This window comes from Aythya fuligula, chromosome 1, assembly GCF_009819795.1.
Source record: "Aythya fuligula isolate bAytFul2 chromosome 1, bAytFul2.pri, whole genome shotgun sequence".
NCBI lineage: Eukaryota > Metazoa > Chordata > Aves > Anseriformes > Anatidae > Aythya > Aythya fuligula.
Genome location: NC_045559.1, coordinates 23,333,071 through 23,360,332, shown reverse-complemented (window position 1 = coordinate 23,360,332; position 27,262 = coordinate 23,333,071). Strand labels below are relative to the sequence as shown.

Here is a 27,262-nt window from a genome sequence, read left to right as displayed (position 1 = left end):
CCGGGCCAAACCCCTCCCCTGGCTGCAGCAAGTGGCCGCGGGAGAAGGGCGGCGGCGGCGCCGCCATCACGGGGAAGGCTCCGGCTCGCCTCCCCGCTCCCCTTTCCTCGCCGTCCCGAGCCCGCCGCCCCCATGCCCAGCAGCGAGGCGGTGCCGCTGGGGCTGGGCGCCTGCCGCAGGTCGGGGGCGCTGGCCGGGATGCTGGCGCTGGTGGCGCGGCTGCTGGAGTGGCTGCGCTCGCTGTTCTGGAAGGAGGAGATGGAGCTCACCCTGGTGGGGCTGCAGTACTCGGGCAAGACCACGCTGCTCACCGTGCTGGCGGTACGCGGCCGCGGCCCGGCGGGGGCTGGGGGTGGGTTGGGGGGCGGCTGGAAGGCGGCAGCGCCCCGGGGCCGGGGGTGGCTGCGGGGCGGAGGAGGGGAGCGGGGTCTGGCGGCGTGCCCGGGGCTCGGCCACAGCTTCTTGCCCCCCGCAACAAGTTGGGGGGCTTTGCTCGAGCCGCCCCTCATGGCGTGGGGTGCCCAGGAGCCGGGGTTGTGGGTGGGGGCCGGCAGGAGCCCCGTGGGCCTTTGGTAGCCTGCAGGGTTTTGCCCCGGTTTCATATGTGTGAAATCCTGCAAGGGACAGAAGGCAGATGCCTGCCGTGTCGTGACTGCAAAGTGCCGCCATCGCAAACAGAGCCCCGGCCAAGGCCTGTTGCCCGTCGTTGAAAGTTCGTGTCGGTGTATCGCCAAATAATTAGCGATACATTGTGCTTCTCCCAAGGCCTTAACTTCCCTTTCACTGAATTCTCCCCATCCATCAGCTGCATCAAATATCGTCTCCCGCAATCCCTCGATAGCTCCTTCCAGCATTCAGGTCCGATTCTGCCATTCCCCGCCTCTGGTGACAATGGCCTTGCTGTCTTGTTCGTCTCTGGCACTGACGTCTGCTGTGGTGCTTTCCATTTTGTCACCACACTGAAATAGCCTCCTCCTACCTGTTTGCTGTGCTGCCCACTCGTCTGCATTTGGGTACATCCCAAAGCTTTCCTTTCCACCCAAAGCTTTCCTTTCCAACACAGACAAATATACATTAACTGTGATTAGCAGTAATCGGGAAGCTCATCAGTGATACCCTTTTCTCTGAGATGATCCATTGCTGTTAGGTGTATGGCAGCTTCACCTGCCATGATTTAGGAGCTCCCACATGCTCATCAGTCCTCATCCTGAATAGCTCTTAGGTCAAGAATCAGAAGCAGACTGGGAGGGGTAGGGCCTACAGTGACGGAAACTGAGACAATGTATTGTCTCAATGTAATTTCTAAGACACTCGCAAAGTGTATTTGTTTCTTTTCAGATGTGATTGTGGATTAAAGGAAAGAAAGGACACTGTGAATTACTGTGAATGAAGAAGTTTAGGCAGAGAATGATAAAAAGGAATGGGGTAGGGAGAGTGCAGCTAGCAATGAAGATATGCTTTAAGGGATATCAATCAATAAACAGAAAATGTTCTGAAACTTGTCGCTAATTTTTAGGCACTCATGTAGGTCTCCATGCTCTAGTCCACAGGGAGCATTCATGTCCCAACAGCGGGCTTTGCTGGGGAAGGCAGAAAAGGCTTAATAAATGATATTTCCTCGTGGATTGATTTCATAAAGGGAGCAGAGGAGAACACAGCAGTCCAGAGACCTTAGTGCTCTAACAGTAGTGTGCAGTGTTAGATTTAATGTTTGCACACTCATTTGTGCTACACCACCTGTGGAATGATGTCATGCCTCTCTCATGCTAACGTGAATTCGATAGCACTCCTGTTGCTGCAGGCCTGGTTTTGTCAGCATACATCGCTCTTAAGAGTATTCTGCAAGGCATCCCTGTTTTCTGACTCAAGGAGTGAAACAGATGACTGTTTTTGTAGCTTTTGGATCTTTCGATTTGGAGATCACGTGCACTGATAATTGCCAAAGAAGGCTAGTTGGAGAATCTGGGAGTACACGATTTTGCATGAGGCAATGGGTAGTAGTGTACTCTTGATTCCAGTTGATAAGAGGATGGAAAATAGACAGGGAACTCTGTGCGCATTTGCATTTATGTGGCTAGTGTGAGACAAGATGAAAATAGCCATTACAAAACTGGATTCTTAAAATGCAAACTGCAATGGGTTGTATAAACAAATGATAGGAAATAATTATTTTTCTCACTTTAGAATAGTATTCAGTGATCCTCTCATGCAAACACTGAATAAACATGATTTGAGACAGTCTCCTCCCTGTTTGAGCCGTATTTAGTCCTCCATTACCAGTGGAAATCTTGGATAACTTCACTGCATTTTACTATGGATATGCACGATGTGATGAAGTAGAATCTGTCCCATTGTTTTTGATACAGTAAGGAGTAATGACGGTATTCATTGTCAGTTCACTATTCATCAACATTTAAAAAGGACATTACAAACTTCGTAGCACTGGTTATTTTCATTTGTGTCAGGATGTAATCTCTTTTTTACATGAGGTATAACAATAAAATTGTTTGCACATCTTGTATATTGACAAAAATAGGCCATTTGTCATGTAAAACTTCCTTAGCAAGCAAAATTGAAGTTGCTTTTTACTTTATGGTGCTTACAGCACTTGAAACAAAATGCAGTAATTGGAGTTTGAGTTTGTGGACTAATATGAGCAAAAAATTAAGCGTACAAATTTTCTACATTTTGTGGAGAAAATAAAGAATTGTAAACATAACACTTTGTCGCTTGTTCTGTTTAACCATGACTGAAAATTTTTAGGATAATAAAGACCATTAAAGGAGCCATTAATATGTTGCATTCTATCCCCCAAACTATTGGGGGATTATGCTTGCTTTTTGTTTTGATTTTTGTCTTCTAGTTTAGCATAGTACTCATGGTGTATAATTCGCTAACAAAATGGGATGCTGACTTTCTATGAGTTTGCCTAAATGATAGCCTCCTGAGCTGGCTGTCTGGTTTTCCAAGCTTTCCTGTGCCTGAATAACAATACTACATTCCCAGCGTACTAGCAAATTAGGCCAGTACCCGCTACAGCAGATTGTTACTGATTGGCTTTGTCTTATGCTATCCAATTAAAAACTTCTGACACTGCTGGGTGTGTGCATCAGTAGGAAACTGCAGGTACATTTGTCTTCCCTGTTTTCCTTGCTGCTGCTGTTGACAAGTCACTGAACCAAGGAAAGAGAAGAAAAGAGTCTTCCAGAAACAAAAGATGGGGAAGATGTATAGTACAGAATTTAGCAGTGAGGTTTCCCTAGGTGAAATTGAACAAGAAATTGATGGATCTTGTTTCTTGCCCAAAGGATCTAATTCCAAGCCCCAAAATCATACAAGAGGAGCAAATAGCTGTCAAAGGTTATACAGCTTTTTAAGTCTCAAATTTAAAAAAAAATCTTAGTTTGTAAACACAAACAGAGTTGTGGTACAAACTGTATTCTCACGCCGCCACAAACAGTGAAGAAGAGAGTTGCAGAATGCATTTATGTCCTAACTGAAACCAGGACAATACAGAGGCCAGCAACAGCACTAGGGATAGCTGGTGGTGGTGTGCAACTGGAGGCATGTTGCTGCTGTTGTGCACTTGAAGCTCTGATCATCTGCTTCTGGAATGGGAGGGCCCTGCTGGAGTGAGGTCCATATACTCATATTTTCTTTGGGGAGAAACAAACAAATGAAAAAAAAAATAATCAAGCAGGTCACATGGCTTGATGAGGGGCATATGGGGCAGATAGAAGATATAGATACCACACTCTTCCTTTCTGGGTGACTGGAAATCCAGGACTACTGCGTGCGTTGCACAGAGTGCCTGGACCTCTGCATAGAAAGAACTGTTAAGTAACCTGCTGCATATCTTAATGTACCATTCCTGGTGAGGCACAACAATTCACTAATGATGCATTTTGAACAGGAAGAATGAATAATGAATTACCTTCTTAGAAATGAGTTTCGCCTTTTTCCTCAAAAGCTACCTTCTGTAGTTGGGTAGATTTTTGTAAGGTTCCCATTGTCGTATTGACAAATGCCTGTCTTGTAGAAATACTTCTCTTAACTAAGGAGGTAGAGACAGGCATTCAACACTTTGTTAAGTTTGATGGTGTGCCGAGTTAGTACTTTGAATTTTTCCATCTCAGTGGCATTCGTTTAGTTTCCACAGTGGGTCTTTTCTGCTGTCACCTACTCAGAAGGAAAGGGACTGCATGGAGTTTTCTCCACATGAGTACTCCTTCACCATTTGTTTTATCTCATGTTAAATTGTTGGTAATAGTGGTGAGAAACTATAGGGAATGATCCAAGTATAGTCAGTTTCATCATATTTTTACAATGCTGCTTTCTGGTTTGCTCAAAGATCAAATGAGGAATTATCTGAAGTCTCGTGGTTTCTGGGATGATCCTTGTCACTGAGGAGAATAAAAGATCATTTAAAGGGACTGAAACGAACGGTTTTCCTTGGCGTGACAATGCATTAATTGAAGTGCTGGCCGATGTTCTTGTAGAAAATTAATGTGGTGTTTTACAGTGTTGTAAAATTAAAATTTTAGATTGCAAATGAGAGATGTATCTGCTGTGTGTGGATTGTTTTATAATATATGTAACCATTTTTTTTGTATTCTAGTCAGGGCAGTTCACAGAAGATATGATTCCTACAGTAGGATTCAATATGAGGAAAATAACAAAAGGAAACGTTACCATAAAGGTAGGTGTGCATGTTTGCATTAATACAGAATGGATAATTATAAGAGAGTGATTACAATTTGCAATGAAAAGGTTTAGAAATTTTCTTTTAAGGTGATAGAGGACCATTTACCTGTTTTCCTAGTTCAAAAATATTTTTAAAGCATATAACCATATATTTCTGTGTTGCATTGACCTATTTGATTTCATGATATCCATGCCAGGCAGAAACTGGCACTCCGTTGGGTTAGAAGAGTCATGAAATTTGGAGATAGTGAGGGAGCCAAGTTGTCTCCTGGAGGTGCCTCTTCCTTCTGTAATCTCTCCCCCTTTCCACAACTCTTAAGTGTAATGTGAAGCAACTTTCCTACTAAGCTATGCATTTAATCAGAGAGTGTAGTTGAGTTCACATCGTGTTAGCAGCTATCCAGAAACAGAACATCTAATCTAAGTCAGTTGTCAGGACACCATCTTGTAGGCCTATAGAGAGGTATAGATGCCACCAGTTTGGTTGTGATTCATGCCATAAGTATCAAACTAGAGAGAAATCACTAGCATTAACACCCTCTCTTGTTGCTTGATTATGAAGGAAGCCTGGTTGATTAGTTTAGATCAAATTCATAACTTTCATCTAAAATTAGGTGAAGAGAATGTAGGATTTTTTTCTTTGCCTCGACTTTTCCATTCTTTTCCTTCATTCTCTTTCCTTTCTTGCTTAGTTCCAAATATGTCCTTTTCCCTCTGGATTGGTATGACTCTACCTAGCAAGGATTTTATGAAAACACCCATAATGTGAAAATAAGCAGTTGTTAACTGGCTACCCACTCACTTTAAACAATAAGCAGGTAAAAGGTGGTACAAGGGATAAATGATTTCTGTTGCTTGGGATATGTTCAAGCTGAAGGAAAATAATCATCCAAAACCTAAAATTACTGTAGGGATATAGATACTGTGACTTTCTGTTACTGGTCTTAGTATCTTGGTATGCTTTTTCAAAACCTCATGACGGTAAGGCTTTCAGATGAACATTTTAACTGAGTATCTAATTCTATGATATAAGATTGTAGAATAATTACTAGGTGTCTCTACAACCACATGTATAAGTGCCTAATAAGCCCATCTTCTGAAATCTGTTGAAATGGAAAGTCTAATGTCACCCAGCTATTTCCTCTCAGCACTCCAAGCCTCTTTCCCATATAACCTCTTGAAATTCACATCAGGTTTGGCTGAATTAAGAACTCTTAACGTTACCAATGATTTGGTCTGATTTTAATTTCCCAGGAAATTTTGGCAGAATACCAAAAATAAATAATAGTAAGTACGTTAAAACTGGGTCTACAGTAAAGACTGGAAAAGCTTAAAGGTAAAGTGGAGTAAAATATAAAATGGAATGAAAGTAAATCGAAGGAGAATCATTATTGCCTTGTAAGCTCAGTTTTGCGACTTTGTGGATGATCATTACGGTAAGTATGTGATCAGAGTCTCCTTTGGCAGAGAATCTGATCTTACTTCTATCATAAAACAGGTAAGCAAGAAGACAAAGTAGAATCACAGAAGCAATTTTAATTCAAGCATTTCCTGCAAGATAAACGATTGAAAGAAACCTAAACTTTTTTTTTTTCTTCAGTATAGATGGTGTGTTTGTGAGTTTAAAAAAAAACTCGTGATGAGCACTGCAAAGTCAATGCAGAGCAGCCAAACTCATTGAAGTAAAAACCGTGTCATCACAGAACACAAAAACTTCAGTGGAGAATTTTTTTTCCGTAGGGAATCCTTTTCTGTAACTTTGTACAACCAATTTATGCGTGATGGCAGAGATGATGTCCAATTTAATGTTTTAAAATAAATACTGTTGATTATTCCTTTACCATATTTTTACTAAAATATATTGTAGCACAAAAAGCATACACAGCAGGAATTGAAAGAAGGAAACTTCTGAAATTTTGAGAGAAAACCTTCAAAAGATTTTTCATTTTGGTTTCTCCTGTAAGTTGTAAATGGAAGATGTTATTTCATTGTGCTTTTTGTTTTAATTCTTATGAATGCTGTGTTTGAAACTAGTGAAAAAACATATACAGAATTTCATCCATGAAGAAGTTTAACTTCTGGTCTTGGCCCTTTTTCACCTATGTTCACAGTATACACAAGATCATCCAAGCTGTCTGTCATCTCTTGTGGTTCATATCTGTGGCCATCTCTGCTTGTAGTAGTGCTTACACTACAAGTAAGGGAAGGCTGGTAAGGGGGAATCTCAATTTACGGGAACATCTACTTTATTGCAGTAAGAAGGTATACTGACTGATGGACAGCTGTTTCCTCTTTTTCCTTGCTATGGAGTTTCATAGAGTCATAGAATGTTCTGAGTTGGAAGGGACCCATAAGAATTGTCGAGCCCAACTCCTGGCTCCACACAGGATCACTCAAAAATTAAACCATATGTTTTTTCTCCAAACGCTTCTTGAGCTCTGGCAGGCTTGGTGCTGTGACCACTGCTCTGGGGTGCCTGTTCCAGTGCCCGACCACCTCTGGGTGCAGAACCTTTCCCTAACCCCTATCCTGACCCTCCCCTGTCCCAGCTCCATGCCGTTCCCTCGGGTCCTGTCGCTGTCCCCAGAGAGCAGAGCTCAGCGCCTGCCCCTCCACTCCCCTCGTGAGGGAGCTGCAGGCCGCCATGAGGCCTCCCCTCAGCCTGCTCTGCTCGGGGCTGAGCAAACCAAGGGACCTCAGCCGCTCCTCATATGTTGTCCCCTCTAAACCCATCACTATCTTTGAAGCATTCCTTTGGACACTGTCTAGTGGCCTGTTTATATTTTGACACCCAGAACTGCATGCAGTACTTGAGGTGAGGCTGCACCAGCGCAAAGCAGAGTGGGACAGTCATTTCCCTCAACCAGCTAGCAATGTTGTGCTTGATGCACCCCAGGATATGGGTGGCCCTTTTGGCTTGCCAGGACACGCTGTTGACCAATATTCCACTTGCTGTCAACCAGAACCGCAGGTCCCTTTCTGTGGGGCTGCTTTCCAGCCACTTATCCCCCCTGTCTGTATGTATAGTCAGGGTGGAGTCGTCCCACGTGCAACTTCATATTGTTGGTGGCTGCCCAGCACTCTTAATTTGTCAAGATCTCCCTATTAAGATCTCTTAATTTGTCAATAGTTTGCAAGGCCTCCCTACGTTAGAGGGAGTCAGCAGTTCCTTCTAATTTACTATAATCTGCAAAATTAATTAGTATGCATTCTAGTCCTGCATCCAGGTAATTTATGAAAGCATTAAAGAGAACTGGCCCTAAAATGGAGCCCTGTGGAACCTCACCAATGACTGGCCACTAGCCTGATGTAACCCCATTTTTTAATACCCTTTAAGCCCAACATGTCAGCCACTTGTTCACCCATCACATTATGTATTTATCTAGTTGTGTGCTGGACATTTTGTTTAGAAGGATACTGTGAGAAACGGTATGGAAAGCTTTGCTAAATTCCAGAAAGATTATGTCAGACGGCTTCCCTTGGTCAACTAGGTATGTGACCTTATCATAAAAGGAAATTATGTTTGTTAAACATGGCTTTCTCTTTGTGAACTCGTGTTGGCTGTGACCAATGACTATACTGTTTTTCCACTGTCTTTACAGTCATTGTTTTCTCATCAAACATGATCTCCTCTTCCACTGGTGTGCTTCTTTGTGCCTCATCCCATTGCATATACAAAGGCCAAACCATGAACATCTAATTCCTCAAAGTACCTTCTCATACCAATTCAAGAGGAAGCAGCAAATGTCTAGGAGTGGATGTCAGTGAATGAAAAAAAGAATAAAATTCTAGTCTTGAATTCTTCTGTTAAATGTCTTAACAGCCATCACTACTGCTGAGCAAGTGTTGAATTCTGCTCTAGAAGGAACATACCTGAACATAACAGTAGTGTGGCACATTCCTGTTTATCTTCTCTACAAGAGAATGTCTTTTAAATCAAAATCAGAACTGCATATTTTAAAAATTGGCTCCAAATTCTGCTTTCCAAACAGAATTCTTAATGTAGAGTGAGGTGAAATCAACCCTTTTTCCAAAAAGTCACAAAATAACCTTTTATCACACCTGCTTTTCTGCCTGTGGTAGCACTTCTAAACCTCCCAATGATGTTCCTCACACGGGGGACAAATCAGATTTCCTTTCTGGGAAACCTAAGACGGAATCAGGTGAGGATGGTGGAGACTAAAGGTCAGGTTTTACAGTCAATTTAGGTAGATCATGACAAGAGGCTTTACGTTCCACTTTAAGCCTGGCCATGTACCCTAGCACCCCTTTCCTACCACACTAATTATTACATGGGAAAGCAGTAAACAGAACAGCCAATTGATCTAGCTGGATGCAGCCTCTTTAAAACAAAAGAAAAGAAAAGAAAAGAAAAAACAACGATACTAGTTTATATGTGGTCAAATTACTGAAGTAATGTGGTCCCCCAAACAATTGAATGATTGGTGGTGCCACCCCAATGTAGGAAAGCAGGGTACAGGCACATGCATTTTGAGGGCAGCTTAGACAGATCGACTTAGTTGCAAGATTGCATATTTACAGCTTTGAATGTGGACAGGAAGAAAGCAGTCCTTCCACTTCTAAGAAAAAATGTGTTTTCCTTAAGTTAAAATTAAGCTTTTCATCCTTCTACCCTGATAGCTACAAACTTTTAAGTACAGCTAACACAGCATGTGGCTCTGGGGCTACCAGAATTATGTGCTCAGTATGCACACATAGGCTGACTGTGGGTTTGGAAAAATGTGGCAATATTTTTTTAAATAAAAGTTTAATGCTATGTTGTTAGGATTTACAAACTGTGAATAGTTTTAAGCTTTTCTAATCCTCATGATTAATTCATTTTTCATATTAGTTATGAAAGAGAATTTATGAAGTCAATAGCCACCAGTACCAGAGCAGTTGGATTGATGCACTAATGGTATAGATTTTCTCCTCAAAGATTCTACATATTATGCAAAAATGAACATGTGCACTAGCTGGGATAGTAACTTAAGATAGTGCATTTAGAACATCAGCGGTACTGCCTTGGAGGTGTATATGAATCCTAAGGCCATCCCATGCATTCTTGGCTTCTTAAAAGTCAGTGGTAGATGTGTAGGAGAACTAAACCAGTGACATAATTCTGATTAGTACTGTGTTACGAAGCAGCAGGCTCACAAGCCAAAGCTGTTTGCATCTGTTCAAGTAGTCAAACTGTCTTTTCACTTATTAGGAGTGAATAAGTCTAATAAGTCTAAGTAGCCAAACCCCTGTCTGTGGCAACAGTCCTGCAACCATCTGTTAATTTGCCAGATTGGCTGTGCTGCCCAATTTATCCGGGAGAGGATACTCTCTATTTTATTTATTCCTAAATATCCAGTTTATATAATTCTCATTGCATCTGCCTTGCCACAAGACTGATGAAAGAAGTCTGTGGATGCCACAGTCAATAAAAAAGTTACCTCATTCCACGATAAATAATCATAAGAGATTATGGATAGGATAAATAATCTATAAGAGCGTGAATTGCCTTTCAGTTCTCCTGTTTTATGTCTTTTGACTAGAAACAATAAGCCATGATTTAATATTTATGTATAGAAAACAGAAGGACAGTTGGAGTGCTGTACTGGTACTGCTACCGAATTGTCAGACATGGAAGAAAAGGAGAAAGCGGTTGATGGTTCATTCAACTAGACAAACAAAAGTATTTTACAAGTAAACAGAGTCCTCAAAATAAAAAGTGTGTTTTGAATTAGGATGGTTCAAATAGGCAAGGAAAGTTTGTAGTGGAACTGTTTACACAGATGATATCAACGTCAGCTTCATGCAGGGACGAGGTGTGTGGGTTTCTGTGTAAAAATGCCTTGTTCTGCACTTTGTTCTCAAAAACCATGTTATATGAAAAGTTTTACAGTCTATTTGGTAAGAATAAGCGGATAATACTAACATTATTAGTAAGTTTACTAGATTTGAAAACAGCACTAAGTTTGGAAACCAATATGCATGGAAAATAACGTATCCCAACAAATTCTAGTGGTCTCTCTGCTACAGCAGTGTATAGTGAAAATAAGCATTTGGGGGGAATATGGCTGATACATAGATGCTTATTTCCTTGAAAGCCTGTCAAGAAATATTTAAAAGTCAATATCCCTGCATTTAAATAAACTGTTAAAATCTTACCATCTATTTGCTAGATAAAGTTTCCAAAATTACTTTACTGTGAGAAGAGATGACATTGTTTGACGATAAGCTGATTGGAGAATGCTGAGAGGGATGCCTCTTGCTCATCCTTCAATGAACTATTTGCAGCATAGTTAGCGAGGAATTTGAGTGGAATTTTATTTAACCTTTCACAACAAAGCAGGTTATTTTTCTCAAGCATAGAAATAGTATGATAGCCAGCTATCAGCTGCTATTAGAATTCTTGGATAAAGCATTATTTTACTAAACCTGTAAAGTCCTTCAAGCATGTCAGGAGCAATTTTCATATTAAGCAGAAAGGTCCTGCATCTAACCTTTTTCGAAGGTCTAAGGGGACACTGTGTGACAGAATAAATTAAACTTAATATAAGAATGAGGCTGAGGAGCTATCTGGGTCAAAAAGTCATTGAGGGAAAAAATGCTATTCTAGAAGGCTAAGATTGATCACTTGAGGGAAAGAAAGCTACAAAGCCAACAAGTAGGTGATACTAATCCTTCATTTGTTTTTTGCCATATTTTCAGTCTGGCCACTAAGAAGGAAATACTATGCTAGCGCAACATCATCGTCTGGTTTCCTAGGTACAGTTCTCTCTCTAGATTCCATACAATTCCAGAAGACAGCAAAAACTAAGGACCCTGCAGTCTACTTTCTTAGTATTTTGGCAGTCTTTTGCAGAAGTCAGCGGATTTATTCTCATATTTAGTAATTCTGTAATCCTAGAGTGTAAAAGTATGGCCACTGACATACCTGTGTATAATAGTATTTATCTGAACCATGCTGAAAGAAAAACACTGATTTAAGCAGGTCTAAAGAGTAGAAGAGTGCCAGTTTCATTTGGTCTTTAATGTGGCTTGTGTGGTTGAGCGTGATCGGAATTGTAAAGCTGTTAGCTGTAACCGTGTATTGTCAAACTTCAGCTTATCAATTTCATAAATTCAGTGTATCAGTGTATTTCATAAAACCTGTCACCTACAATTACCAAAAAGCAGGCGAGGAAAAGAGAAAAGATTTTACCACACCATTTGGAATCCAAGCAAGAGGCTTTATAGATTTTGAGGCTGCGATTGAGGTATTAAATTACAGAATGATTTCCAGCATCAAAATACCTGATGTACTGCAATTTAGGGATCTCTTAAAAGTATTTTGATGAAGTTCATAATGAAATTAATAGCTATCACTTTTTTTTTTTTTTTTTTCTAACAAAATTTCCATGACAGAAGTAATTTGCGGGTTTAATTCCAAAGAAGTTTTGTCATTTGCTAAGTAATTTGATTTTGTGGGATTGCTCTATTTCTGGATTAGCTCAGTATCAGTTGTACTTCTGGTTTTGTGAGATTTATTGTTCAATAAGCTAGAGAGTAGCTAAAACATTTCTTTTGACATACCAAATTTTGAGAGCCTCGGAAGGTGTGCATCATTAGTTGTTGCTTTAGAGGATTGTGAAGCTCCAACTCATAAACCTTTGATTCTCATAGTGGTTGTCTTAGAATAATCTCAGATATGAAAAAGAGGTAAAGCAACACAAGAAATGTGTACACACAGGCAAAAGAGCAACTTCTTTTCCTTGCTGTTTCACTTTGTTTTAAGCTTACCGTCTTAAAATCCCGCCACCAGACAATTTCTGCAACCCCACTGACTATTTGCAGGCTGGAGAGAACTGGAGCTGCAGAGGTTGGGCTGCAGCCACTCCAGCTGTCACCACTAGAGGCCAGCGTACTTCCATGGGAGCTGCAGCCTGGGCAAGTGCAGGCAAATGAGCTGGAGGGCAAAGCCAAGCTTCTCGCTTCTTGCTGTTTGCTTGAATACAACTGAGAAGGAGGAGGAGAATCCCAGCTCTGCGTGTTCCTCTCCAGCTTCTTTCATTGCTGCATTCCTTCCTCCTCTAAACAGCACTGTTTCCATGTTTCCAAACATCCACAGAGAAACATACTCTTCTTGCTTTTTAATGCTTCATCCTACTATTCAGCAACAATAAAAAATATCTTACCTGCTAAGTCACCCCATCAGGAAGTCCAGTTGCTGGTGATGTATCCTGGAGTCTGTTTAATGTCTTCATTAGGGATCTGGATGATGGGACAGAGTTTGCAGATGCTGCCAAACTGAGCAGAGTGGTAGATTCACCAGGTGGTGGGTTCGTCATTCAGAGAGATCTCAACAGACAGGAACTTCATGTGGTTCAACAAGGGGAAACACCAAGTCTGTACCTGGAGAGGAACAGCCCCAGGCACCAGTATGTGTGGGGGGCCACCAAGCTGGTCTTGATTTTTTTAAATTTGACATATTTTCTATAGACTGGTGGTTAAAACCAGTACAGGAGCCTCACTGGCTCTGAGGATAGGGCAGTAAATATTCCCAAAGTTGTACATAAATTGCTTCTGCTACAACATGCTGGTTTAAGATCTGCAGCACTGAAGACAGTTCATACTAAGTGAACTGCTCAAGAGCTTTTCTTCCTCTGTCTCCCCCTGGTTATCTATTTTGTATCAGTGCATTTGGTTCCCTCTGTCCGAATATGGCATTTTGAACTTGTGCTTGTTAAATTTCAGCACTTTTATTTCAGACTGTCCCTCTAATCGGTCCAGATAATTTAGGATTCTGATCTTCTCTTCGTATCCCTTCCCAGCTTGAAGTTATCTGCAACTTATTTAAACGTATGTCCTATTCGAACATCCTGCTGGGACACCAGGGGACCATAAATGTTGCCTCTGATTAGCTCTCTCCTCAGCAGCTTTGTCTCATTGATAAATGCCAAGAATCTGTCAGGATTGCTCAGACCTGAGAAGTAGAGGGCAAGAGGGGACACGTGAGGAGAGTGCCAGGCAGCTGCTCTGGGGGTTAAATCTGACATGGGAGAATGTCCTTTGGTTGTCTGTCTAACAATATTGGAGTATGTTTTCCCAGCATACAGACTGTTGTGCATCCCACTAGCTTCTGCTGTTGAGCAAATACTCATTTTGCTTTCATGGTTACATGTTCTTCAAGGACAAGCAAAATTACTAATCACTACAGGAGCTATTGATCAGCCCTTCTGAGCTAGCAATGTCCTTGCCTCTGGTCTCCTTGCTGTCAGTCTTCCAAATGCAAGTTATCCTTACAGCTTACAACTGCTATGTGCCAACCTTCACCAGAATCTCTTGGATTTTGATGTCTGGAGACTGATACATGATCATGTGAAAAGTGTATGCAAAGGATTGCACATGATCACCCAACTTCGGGGCTTTCTTCTTGAGAGAAGACACAATATTGAGGCTAGGAGGGATTGGCTCCTTGGATTTAGGGGTATGTTACATCTTGGTTAAGGATCTTATCTCTAAATCTGGGCTCCCTGGTGCTATCCTGCCCTCAGACACAGCGCAGATGTAAGCAGTACTAGAATCAGAAAATGGTTGCTGAGAACAGACTTTGCTTTTGTGTCTTGCTTATAATCCTTTTCAGGAGTTGAAGTTGCTCAGCCATTTTGTGTTGCAAATCTAAGTTTGTTTCCAGTTCTTCAGTGAAAGTATTATGATTAAGTTAAATAATTATAAACTGTGTGAAATGTTCACATAGTATTTTTTTTCTGCCCAACGTGACTAAAATAAAATATTAATTGTAAAAATGTTTCAGATCTTTAGGGCTTTTTTTGGGGGGGGGGGGCTTTATCACCAGTCAGGGGTGTCAACAGGGTTCTTTGACAGAGCAAGACTGATTTCAAGGAATACAGTGTTTGGGGAAGTATTGCTTGCAGAAAATGTAGCCACATGGCTTTTTTATTTAAAAGTTTAAGGTTGTTTGTGTAACTCTTTGTATTCTTCCCACTTATTAGATGAGAAAGGTTAACGTTACTGGAGGAAGAATACAGTGTAGAGGAGGTGACTATTCAGGGTTTGTCTCCCTTAGCCCTAGCCAGGTAATAAGGTGGAAGCCAGCCTGAGCCAGTTGTTTAAACTCAGAGGAAAGCAGTGGGTGCTTTGCAAGAATGGCTCAACTGACAGGGGAGATAGGTAAGACAGATGCCATCATTTTCTGCTTTAGGTGCCCTCAGGGCTCCCTCTGTAATCCCAGGAAGATGCTATTAACTTGGGTTAGATGCCTACATTTTAGGTGGCTGAAGTTGCAGGAAATAAATCCAGTGCTTTCCAGTTGCTCCTTGTCCTTTCACATTGCGTTGTCTTTGAATGCTGTGTGCTTGCTGTGTATGTGTGAGCTCTTAAGTCACGTGTCAATATACATGGATGTGTCTGTGTACAACATGTTGTCAGGTGTTGCTGGTGCTACCTTATTCTGCCCAAATATTTTTCTGTGTTTAGAATCCTGTAACCTATTTGTTCGGGTTAGGTTTTTTGGCTGATGCTGTCTGAGTACGTCCAACTAGAAAGATACATTTCTGCATTCAGGTGCTTGTAGAGTCAGTTTCAGCTTGCAAATTAAGATGCTTGAATGTAAACAGCTTTCTGCCTGCCTGAGGGTTAAGCTCCTTTAATAGTGAGAGGAGCTCTAGTCGGTACCGACAACCCCAGGGCATAGTGCTGTCATCCTAAAGAAGACATTGCTTTGGGTCAGCTGAACAGCTGTCAGACCAGAGTGAGATCTTGGGTACTGAGCCTATGCATCGACATACAAACACAAATGTGTCATGGTACACATCTCTATCAGAAAATAAATCCCATCCAACATGTCTGAAAAACAAAAGCCCTGAAAAACTGTCATCTAGAAAATACTACTTCTCCCTTCCTACAACTTTCTCATTAACTGTCAAACCCTCCCACAATAAAAGCTAATTAAAAGAAGCACAACTAGAGTGTTAATGAGGCTTGCTGTCCCTGAAAGCTTTTGCAAACCTTTGAATGTATGCCACAACTGCATTTTTGCTCAGCTGGCATGATACACCTCTGCAAAAGGAAAAGGTTTGTTCCTTAAACATAGCTGGTGGCTACAGTCTTAGGAGGGAGCCTTATAGCCACATGAAGTATGGAAGCTGAACGAGACATACCCAGAGAGATTCTTGTTTGAGAAGAATTTGAACAGGTAAGCATAAGCACTATGGTAAATGATGATTCCAACGTGCAGGGATTAATCTCGTTTACAAAATAAAACATTGCATTACGGTATGGGAGCACAGACCTGCAAGCATGGTAAGAATTACTATTCCACAGGAGTAGACAGAAACAGATAAAATAGTGATTTATAAAATGCAGTAGGACTAAGGTGTGTGTGCCTCTGAGATTTAGCCTAAACAGCAACTCCTTGAGATTTTGATCTTCTCTGAGGCAATAGCACTGGATATCAAATAAACTCTTTCTCTGCTTTGTTCGGTCATTCTGTAGGTATTGTCTGATTCTTAACATCAGCTGGTCTAAGGATAAAGCTACCTATTAAATATTGTGAAAATTAGATTCCTGAGGGCCCAACAAAAGCCACAGGAGCAATTTGAAATCCGGTCTCTTAAAAATCATGTAGACAAAATTAACTTTTTTTTTACAGCTTACTTGATATTCTGTTAAGATCTAGTCTCCCACCTCTCCAAGTTCACACACAGAATATTTTACGTGTGTATTAAATGCTGGGGTACAAAATAAGTGATGTACAAAACACGCAGGGCTCATGCATGAAAACATCTGTGATGCTAACACATCTCCCCTTTCCTTCTTGGGTGCCCCTTATTGTTATACAATTCTCTATTCGGTCATTTACAATGAAAATGGTTTGAGGCAGAGATTTGTGTTTGGAATAAAGTAGCTAACACTGTTACTGGCTATTCAGTATAGTAAAGACTATTAGGAAGTTAGTACTTGGACTATTTTAATTTCATAAGCAAGGAGGAGAGGGATTTTTTATCAGTTTATTTTCTTTCCTTACTTAACATAATTATAACTTAATATATTGATATAAAATGGATTCCAAAGTGCTATTAGAAACACCTAATCTCTCATGTGTCCTTCGTGTTGTACTTTAATGAATAGCTGTAAGCCTTATTAGGGAAACTGACTGGAAATGACTTATCTTCCCATTGCTTCAAGGTGACTCTTTCTCCTAATGACAGTAACACTTGTTCTGTAGTGCAATTTAATATAGTATAGATGCAATATATTATCAAACAAGGACAAACCCAGGATTTTGCTATCTAGTGCTTATTTTGTGATTAGTCCAGGCCACATCATCTTGTAGATTTTTCTGGCTACCAGGAATAATGGCTATCAGCCTTCAAAAATCTCATCCTACTACTGGCCTGCCCTGTCCTCTTTCCCCCTTCTTTCCTCTCTGATCTACAAAGAAAATAATACGGTTTCCTTCTCCAGACACACAGATGTGCACCAGATGGCTACTGATAGTTTCAAGGTCCTGATGAGTTATTGGAATAATTAGTGTTGGTGTGAGATTTGTCATCTAACTATAATATTGAACTGTGTAGTCGTCTCTTTCATGCTTTAAAATAAAAGGTGTATTTTATTAAGACTTCTGAAACAGCACCTCAAATGTCAATGCAGATAATAATTGATACCCAGTTCATGTTCAGAATTTCACTCAACTCTCTTTAATGTGTAAAATTCTTAATCTTATAAAGGGGATCAAAGGCAATCTACATTTAAGTAGTATACTAATTTTATGCCAGGAGAAATGGTAAGATATCAATCATGGAATTATTTTAATGGTGATTTCGGGAATATTTCTTTCCAAAATATGAACCTAAGGTGTTGAAAATGATGGAGAAATGCATACATAAATATGATTTATGGACTGTGGAATAAAAAAATACAGCCCACGTTAGTTGAAAAAGTCCTTATCCCAAGGGTATACTAAGTCTGTTTTGTGCAAGTCTTTACACCCAACAGCAGCTTTAATATGTTGGTATTCAGGAAGTATAAATATGAAAACAACTCTTAAGAAAACTGAGAAGGCGTAATTTTTTGCTTCTGTGCATGCTACTTCCAAATTCAGTTTGTGCTGTAATGGATATGCCTCCTAGTTTAGGTGTATTGAGTATACTGCTCTGATAGTTAAATAGGATTAAATAAGGAATTTTTGCCCTTGACATAGAAACAAATCCAATCCTTTTATTTTTTGGTAGCCATCAATGTTTTAAAGAGTGTGTCACTTGTACACAACTGTCTTTGGATGCCCTTTGATGATAAGGAATTCAGTGGGATTGTCCAGCACTAATAGCATGTGTATGCATTTGCAGAATTGGAGTTTATAAAATCCCAAGAAGAATTTAAGCTTCCCTTCCTTAGGGATGAATCACTTCAGCCCTACCTTATACTACTGTTTCCTTTTTGGTTCTAATCAGCAAAACCATGTATTTTAAAGCACATGTAATAAACAAATGGGAAAGCTGTGGAGGTAGTGGAGTTCCCTAGCATATATAGACCTTTACATGGATTCATTCTCCTCTCTGACCAAGTGTTTTATCAGTATCCTTTGTTACACAGAAGGCTTGATGTATTCTTGTCTCTGGTCTCCCTAGCCCCATAAAAAATGCTACTCCATAACTGTTTGCATTCAAATAAGCTATTCTCTGTGGGTTTTAGACTGTGCATTTGCAGAATTCACTTGCCTATATGAGTTACATTTCTCTTGCAGTTAGAGGGAAAGGGTAGAGGTGTCCAAGTGAGCATTTGGAGCTGTTGCGGTCACAGGACTGTGACTGCCTGTTGACCAAAATGGGCTGAGAAGACCAGTCTCTGAGGACAGTTACTTTAAGAACTGCCTAAATGTAGGCAGTATAAATACAACCTGCATGCTGCATATAAGAGTTCTTTTGTTAAGTTGTCTGCTGTTAGAGCTGTGTAGTTAAAGTTTGGGGTTGGTGTGTGTTTACCTTTTCCAGGTATGGGACATTGGAGGGCAACCAAGGTTTCGAAGCATGTGGGAACGCTATTGCAGAGGAGTCAATGCAGTTGTGTAAGTTTTCTTGTGTATGCCTATATAAAACATAACTTAAAATACATATTATTAATATAGATATGCTTTTCCTCTTTTCCATCTCACTTACCCCTTTCTTAATGATGCTACTTTTCTTTTATGGCCAAATGCTTAGCTGAACTTGGTGATAATACAAAAACAAAGAGTAAGCATAAGATATGCAGCAGTGTTCTTTTCAGAACCTGATTGCTGTAGCAGCAGAAAGCAGAATTCAAGAAAAAACTACTTGGATTGTAACAGTGAGGTCCTTAACTTACCATATTAAAATGTCTTGTTTTGACTTCACTGGCATCTGGATGTAAGGTATTACATTATGCAGCTGGCAGAAAATTGTTTCCTATGCTTGCAATATTCTTGTTGTTTCCTAGCACTATATATAGATACAATTATATTTAATAGTGTCCATTCTTTCCATCCATTTGCCTATTACTCTTCAATATCTTGATGACGTTGGTTTTTCCTACTGCAAAAAATCCTTCCACTAGAAACAGTTGCTTCTAGAAGAGTCTTTAATAGGATGCTTAGATCTGTCAAACCATTCAGTAAGAGGAACCAGCACAATATAAGGAATGCTTTTTTTACGTCCCACATTCCAGTTATATCAGCAATTGCATTTTCCAGGCCATTTTTCCCCACAGCCCATATTTAATTCTGTGTCTTCCTGTGTTAGTAAATGTAAGGTTTATACAGTTTAGGAGAGGTTCAATGCTGTTGTCAATGTGAACACATTTGTCACATTTCAGAAGTTTTAATGCAACTTTATGTAGTGGACAATATCATAACTATTTTCCTATTGCAGTTACATGGTGGATGCAGCAGACTTAGAAAAAGTAGAAGCTTCAAAGAATGAGCTACACAGTTTGATAGATAAGCCACAATTGCATGGAATTCCAGTAAGTATTTTGATTTTGCTGGTTCTTACCTGAATGTAGACTGTGTAGTCTTAAATCCTCGTGAATGGATTCTCTTGGACTCTTGAAAATACTAGTGTAAGTGTAATGCAGCTTTAATGCACCAAACTATCTTAAAAAAAAAGTAACATTTTTCACACGACTCAGCATCTTATCAGTGCTGCAGTGTGTTTGTACATTTTCTAGTCTAAAGGTCAGAACAGATTTGGAACAAATTCATTTTCACATGTGGCATTATCAGATAATAATTATTTCCAGCCAGTCCCCTTGTTGGCTGGGTTTAAACCACTGACCTAGATATGTTTGTGGCAGTATCTTAAGACTTCTGAGATTTGTCTTACTGAAGGTTAGCAGATGCTAATAGTAAGTAGGCACCTCTGCTTCCAGAGGTTGTGGAGGAACTTGACTTTTTCTCTTGACTTCTTTTTCTTTGTAGCTTTTTCAAATTTAAAATCATACAAAAATACTTTGGTTCTCAAGGTGTCAAAGAATAGTATGTCCTGCTGAAATTCTAGTCAGAAATTACGAAGTTGGGGACTAATGTTAAGTTAAATGTAATCTGCCATTTGAGACCTGGTATGAGTCAATCTGATAAGTGTTGATCTTTGATGCTGGCATCACCAAATGAGTTTTTATCTTTGATCATAAGAACAAGTAATGCTACATAAAAATCAGGGAGAAGTTATGGATGACTTTATGGATCATGTTTGGCCCATTTATGTGAGCAAGTATTTGGATACTCAGCCAGTGAAAATGCTTGAAGTCAGCTGCAGATGAGTAGACAGAAAGTCAACAGAGTCCCCATCAAATCACTGTGAAAATAAAATGAGGCAAATGCAATCACTGATTCTCCATCCTTATTATAAGTTTTGCTATTATTATTGCATTTTTATATGTTAATTACATATTGAACAAATCCTATGGAAATGTACTGTCAGACCAGTCATGGGCAGTGACATTGTCTTTCTATTTTACTATCTGCACATTCTGATTTACTTCTCACTGCCCCTTCCTTGACAGGGTAGGTCTCTAATATCTTCAGAAGTATTTAATTAAGCTTCTTTGCTTTTATATGGTATTATACCATATTTCATTTGCCCAGCCTGACCATCACAGTAATTTTCAAGGTGCAGTAATTAATTTTTACTTATTTTTATTTGATAGGTAGTAGCTAGTTTGAACTTCCTTCAATTTATTTTATTTAGACTTTGGCGCTATAGATTTTAAGGTACCTTTTTTAATCTGAGAGTGCAAGTAATGAGTTTTTTTGTGTTCCAATTGCATGGAAAATAATGGAACAATCCTGACTTTGACTTGGAGTTGGAACGCATCTGGAAAACAATAATGCAACCATGATTAGAAAAGCCTTTGTTGCTTACTTTATCTTAGAATGTGATCAAACCATTCATCTGACCTTAATTTATACTTGAGGTTTTAAGTATTGTGTATTGTATAGGAAATTTATGTCCCAGCAACTCTTGAGTAGATTTACTGCATTTCTCAGACTTAATTCTTAATGGCTGCCCTCTGATTTTTTAACCATGGTTGCTCAAAGTGGGGTGGGAAAGGAATCAGTCATTTAGCTGCTGTTTGTGTGGGTTGTAGTTTGGGTGCCTTGGTTCACCTACGTTAAGCAGGGAAGCAGAACTGTGGAGAGAATCGTGGTCTTGAAGACCCAGCTTGTTCTCCTGGGGCCTTACTTCTGATGAACAACAGCCTGGCCCTGTGGATTGAATTACCATTGGTGTCTTGAGTGCACTGTTGCATGCTCCCTTACAAGTTTAGTTTCATGCTAATGGGATGCACATAGGGAACTTCTGATACTGATATACCCAGAGACAATTAGACAGGTTCAGTTTTCAAAGGATATGTACCCAGCACCAGACCCTGACTGGAAGGGGCATTACCAGGCTGCTCACACAAACATTGGTCATTTTTAATATGTCAGATACTGCATTCTGAATACTTGTTTGTGAGATCCAAAATAATGCCAGCAGGTGGCTAAAGACAAAAATAAACTTCTACTGCCCCTGGATTAACATAAATATGAATTATTTCTTTCAGGTGTTAGTCCTTGGAAATAAAAGAGACCTCCCAGGTGCACTGGATGAAAAGCAGTTAATTGAGAAATTGTAAGTATCTGGGCTGTGTAGAAAGCTGAAATGTTGCGAAATGCGGTATGTAAGAGAAAGTCATTGGTAGTCTATGGCAATAGCTGTCTATAACAGATTCTATTTTACATTCTCAGATGCTCCACTTTGAGTTCTGCTGGCAGTTGAAGTAGCAATCTAGGCTGATAACTGACTGCAGGAGATTTGAACTTCTCTTGATTATTATTTCGGTTGTGTAAAGTTGTTCCAGATAATCCTGTTTTCCCATCACTGAAGATAAAACTGGTAGATAGTAATAGGCTCACTTACACTTCTCTGAGTACTTTGTAGTGGCAGTTTAGTGTTTGAATGGCATTACAACAGAACCTTTTAAACTATTGTCTGTAAATCTAAGCAATTTGGATATTTTTGGCATGTATCCAAAATCATATATTTATGTATAACTGAAACTAACTTAAACTGTTGCATTATAAGGGTAATTTTAAATGAAATACACAATTTTGTAAAAATGGGTGGTATAGCAATAACTTTGCAGAACAGGTTTCTGTATCTCAGATCACATCATTTTAATCAGTAGGAAGTGAAGTGAAGCTTGTAGTGTAGAAGGATGGTCCAAAGGCCAAGCAACTAAACTGAGGTTTAGGAATCACAGAATCACATAAAGGTTGGAAGGGACCTCTGGAAATCATCTGATCCAAGCCCTCTGCTTAAGCAAGCAGGGCCACCTAGTGCCTGTTATCCAGGATCACGTCCAGATGGCTTTTGAGTTATCTCCAAGGAGGGAGACTATGCAGCCTCTCTGGGCAACCTGCTTCAGTGCTCAGTTACTCTTACAGCAAAACGGTGTTTCCTGATGTTCACACAGAACGTCTTGTGCTTCAGTTTGTGCCCATTGACTTGTACTGTCACTGGGCACCACTTCATATTATTTATAGCTTCCCTTCAGATATTTGTACACATTGGTAAGATACCCCCTTGAGCCTTGTCTTCAGGGTGAATGGCCAATGCTCTCTCAGCCTTTCCTCACAGGAGAGATGCTCCAGTCCCTAAATCATCTTCATGGCCATTTGTTGGACCTTCTCCTATATGTCTGTGTCTCTCTTGTACCGGGGAGCCTGGAACTGGACACAGTACTCCAGGTTTGGCCTCACCAGGGCTGAGTAAAGGAAAGGGATCACCTTCCCTGACCTGCTGGCAACACTCCTAATACAGCGTATGATACCATTGGCCTTCTTTGTGGCAAGGGCGCACTGCTGGCTCTTGTCCAACTTGGTGTCCATCAGGTCTCCCAAGTCTTTTCTGCAAAGCTTGACTTCCCTTCTCAGTGCTTCTACTTCCCATCTGTTCTAGGAGCATCATCTGTTTCTTGCATGTTTCTATGACTTGTGTGAGGATAAACAAATGAAAAATAGCAAAGTGTTCAAAAATGCTGAGGGGGAATAGGGAAATTCTTGCAACGAAACAAGTAAATTAAGAAGCCGCGTCTTCCTAACTGTAGAAGTATCCTTTCAAGTAGGAATTGTATCTGGTATCTTTGTGTATGATATAATAAGCTTGTTGAATATTAATGCTGAATACTGTTGTCTGACTGCAAGATTTAATAGATCTAAAAACACTGAATTCTAATTTAAGAGAGTAAAAGGTGAATGCTAAGACAAAGTCCTGTTATTCAGTTGCCAGTACAGAATTTTATTGTCAGCTTATGGATTTCTGCTTTTTTATTATTCACTATTATATTGACTTAGAAATTCGAATGTTTGAAATGACTTTATAACCTTAAAATCTTTAATTTAAAAAACCTTTTTCATGTCATAGCGTATTTTAAAAATTGAGTATCTGAGGATAGAATTTAACTCACTGAATAAAAAGCAGGAAATATGTAATTTAATGGCAATTTCTTCTGTCAGTTTTTGTGAAGTTATAACACCATGTAATGTTTTTTTTTGTTGTTGCTCTGTAGAAACCTTTCAGCTATTCAAGATAGAGAAATCTGTTGCTATTCTATTTCCTGTAAAGAGAAGGATAACATCGGTAAGCTTCTTTTTCTTATGGGATCATCAGTGTATACTTTGAATCAGATGTTTTAAAACATTAATGAGATTTGAATATCTAGCTCCATCATATAACTGAAAATCTCAAATTACTTTGAAAGATTTTGCTTCAAATAGTATTCCTTCAATAGAATTGCTTTTAATACAGAATTATGTATAATTTAAAAATCACTTCTAGAGTGACTTCAGTTCCACAAGAAGTTATAAAATTAGTTTGGCAGGGGCCTTGGAAAAGTGTGTCTAAAAATGAGACTACCTGAATCCTTCACAAAAAAACATGTTACTTTTGCAAAAAAAATAGTAACTTGGTATGAAGGCCTTCCAGTTATTAGGTGACGTTTAATAAATTTTGATAAGCGTTCCTATTCGTGATTTTACTTTGTAATCAGGTCTTACATGCATGTCACTAGTGCTTTTGTCCTACTGGAGACACCCTGAATATATCCAAAATCTGTGAGGACCTGTAAACAGTGCCTCATGAAGTTGTCTCCCATTTAGCCTTTTCTTTTTGCCCATCTCTCTCTTTCTTTTTTTTTTTTTTTTTTCCCTCCATTTCCCTGTCTCTTTCCTCTCTCATGCTCTCCCCTTCCATTCCCTGGGTATCCCGTGGAGAAAGCTGAGCTCCTCAGAGCCCTTGAAGTGAGCAGGAGGGAAGGTGGGCCAAGCCAGTGCTGCCAGCAGGGTGAAGCAGTGGTGCCAGCAGCAGCACGTGGCTGGGGACATGCTGCCTCTGTGCCACCCTTCTTCCCCGCACACTGCTAAGACAGGTGGTGCTGGTTGGGAGGGATGCAGCCTGGGTAGATATTTATAGCTGCTTCTTGAGGAAACCAGGCTTGTCAGAAGAGTTATGCAGCTCCGTAGGGCTCAGCTGAGTGAGAGACAGTGGGAGTGGAAATGGGAGGAAAGCCAGTTTCTCCCAGCAGCAGGGGAAATTTTCATCACAGGCAGGGAGAAACAGGTAGTGGAGGTAGTGAGGAGACTGCTATGACACCTGGGCTTCAGAGAGGGGAAGATTTCAACTGTGTGCTTGTTAGAAACTTGTTTGGCGGTGTCAGGCAGGACACTCATATATTCTCTTGGAAATGGTGTACAGGGTTTGGGTAAGTTTGTTTGAAGGGGACCAGATCTAGTTTTGCTGCAGCTTGGCATGCAGCCATTGTTTCTGAGTAAAGGAAGGACACAGAATGCACTGATAGACTTAGGGATATAAAGACTGAGGAAGACTGCATAGCCAGACTATCTGTATAAGTGAGGGGCAGATTGAGGTGGACACAGGCCTGACCTAGCACTGAAATGGAGAAAGTAGAATACATGGAAAGAAGTTTGAAGACTGCTGGTGAAGGACTCCAGAAGCTGGTTGGCTTCAGAAATTGCATGGCTCTGTAAGTAAGAACTGGTTTGTTCAAAACTCAGATGTATTCCCCAACAACATAAGTACCATCTTAGCTGTCAGGTTTTCTAAATGTGGTGTTTGATCCTCATCAGACCAGCAAGGCTGCAGTGGAGGATGTCAAAGTGGTATTGTAATTAGACAGTGTAACAATCAGCATCATTTCTGGAAGGATCCTGGAGAAAGTAGGTTTTAATCCTAGCTCATCTCTATGAATGTCCGGGAGTAAAAAAGCATGCAGTAAAACGTGTGCTAGAATTTGCAAATTAGAAAATAATGAAAAGCAGCACTGATATAGAGCAGTGTAGATCACCTACTTGTGGTAGTATTGAGAGTAGACATGAAAAGTACTCAAGTCCTGGTTGAGAATCAGTCAAGTATCTTCCAGAGTAACACTGTGCTTAGAAAGGCTGACCTGGTTCCTGAATATGTGCACGAAGGAATAACAAATGGGTCTAGATAGTGTGTGTTGTGTGTTTAGAACTGTGTGAGCATTATGGGAGCACCGTGTTCGTTCCTGTGCCATATTCTGAAGAACACCTGGAGAAACTGAAAGCAAGAGCAAGAACCTGGGGAGATCAAAGGACTGGCAAATATCGATGATGAAAAAACTGTAATGAAAATATATTTAGCTTATTAAAGTGATGAAACTACTAGGCTGTTAAGGAGAAGAGTGGGAGCTGTCCTCTTTGTCTGCATTTTTGATTGATGTCAATGCAGTTGAACGAGAGAGTCATTTTTCAGTGCAAACTGCAACCTAACTAACGGGTATCATCAAGGGGCGTAGGTGTAAGGCTGCCAGCTTCTGGGTCCTGAGAGACTGTGGAAGATAAGGATATAGTTACTAGCTTTGGATACCGTGGGATGCTGTTGTCTGCAATCTCTGTGCCTAAGCTGGTCTGCCAGGATATTCCTGGAGTGATGTCTTGAACTTTGCACAGATGCGACAACAAATTTAAATTTGAGGGCTACAGTTGTTGCTGCCCCCTGACACTCTTCCTTCTTCCCTGACAGATGTTACTGCCTTGAGGCAAAAGCATCTAATCTGCTCATGAATCAGGTTGTAAACTGCTGCAGTTTTCAGCCCAGTGCATGAGGTTGTGTCAGGAGGGGGACCAATTTCAGCTATCAAATTCTGATCCACTGTTCCGTGTCTTTCAGAGACCTTGGACTCCTACAATCTACCTAAATGGCTTCTTAATGTCTTGTCAGATGCTTGCCTTTCTCTTTTCTTCTGGTCGTGTATTTCTGCCTTTGTTCTCACAATGCATTTCATTCCAGTCTGGATTTTACAGTACATTTTATGGTCATCTTAAATCTTTGCTTTTCCAATAGTTCTTCATCTGTGGCTTAGAGAACTTGATGTCAGTCATCATATTTCAGGAGTGTAAAATGCACATAACTTAGAAACAAACAAAAAGCAACAGAAAACAGAACCCTGGAGTCTTAAGTGCTGAATTTTTAATTAGGTGTGAGTGAAGATCTGTGGTTTCTGGATGTTGTTTGTTTGTTTTTATTTCTATTAACCTGCTGGTGCTCTGTTGTCCCTTTACACTCTGCAAACAGGCTGTTGAGTTTTTCATTTTGTTTTATCTGTCCTGGCAGACATAACATTGCAATGGCTTATTCAGCACTCCAAATCAAGACACTGTTGAAGAAAACTTGCTGAAGATAACTCTTCTTTCCCAATCACTCTGAATCCTATCAGCTACATACAACTGAAGAGATGAAGAATGCAACTGCATACTACCAGGACTCACTTTGATCATATTTGTTAACAGAAATAAAACTGAATTATAGCTTGTCTCTCCATTTTGGTTCTTTTTTTTTTTTTTTTTTTTTTAAATCCAGATATTTGTCTGCCTAGATGAAATTCCTGAACGCCTTAATACAAGACTGAAAGAAATCAGTACTTTTTTGGGCTGTAATGTTTGAGTTTATGCATGTGAATTGTCAAATACTTAGTATTTTTTTCTAATTTGAAACTGAATAAACTGCACAGTGGAAACATA

General features: G+C 40.1%; 1 protein-coding gene across 2 annotated transcripts; it reads left to right on the top strand.

Moving 5' to 3' along the window:
* LOC116498424 (ADP-ribosylation factor-like protein 8B) lies at positions 1 to 27,262 on the top strand. 2 transcript variants are annotated; one of them, XM_032202694.1, is made up of 7 exons: positions 9 to 321; positions 4,619 to 4,699; positions 18,693 to 18,766; positions 19,587 to 19,680; positions 21,763 to 21,830; positions 23,770 to 23,840; positions 26,856 to 27,262. In XM_032202694.1, the coding sequence occupies exons 1-7, from the start codon at positions 133 to 135 to the stop codon at positions 26,903 to 26,905; spliced, it is 627 nt and encodes a 208-aa protein (XP_032058585.1). In that variant the 5' UTR covers positions 9 to 132; the 3' UTR covers positions 26,906 to 27,262. The 2 variants fall into 2 exon arrangements, with proteins under 2 accessions (XP_032058594.1, XP_032058585.1); XM_032202703.1 differs by lacking the exon at positions 23,770 to 23,840 and having other exon boundaries at positions 1 to 321.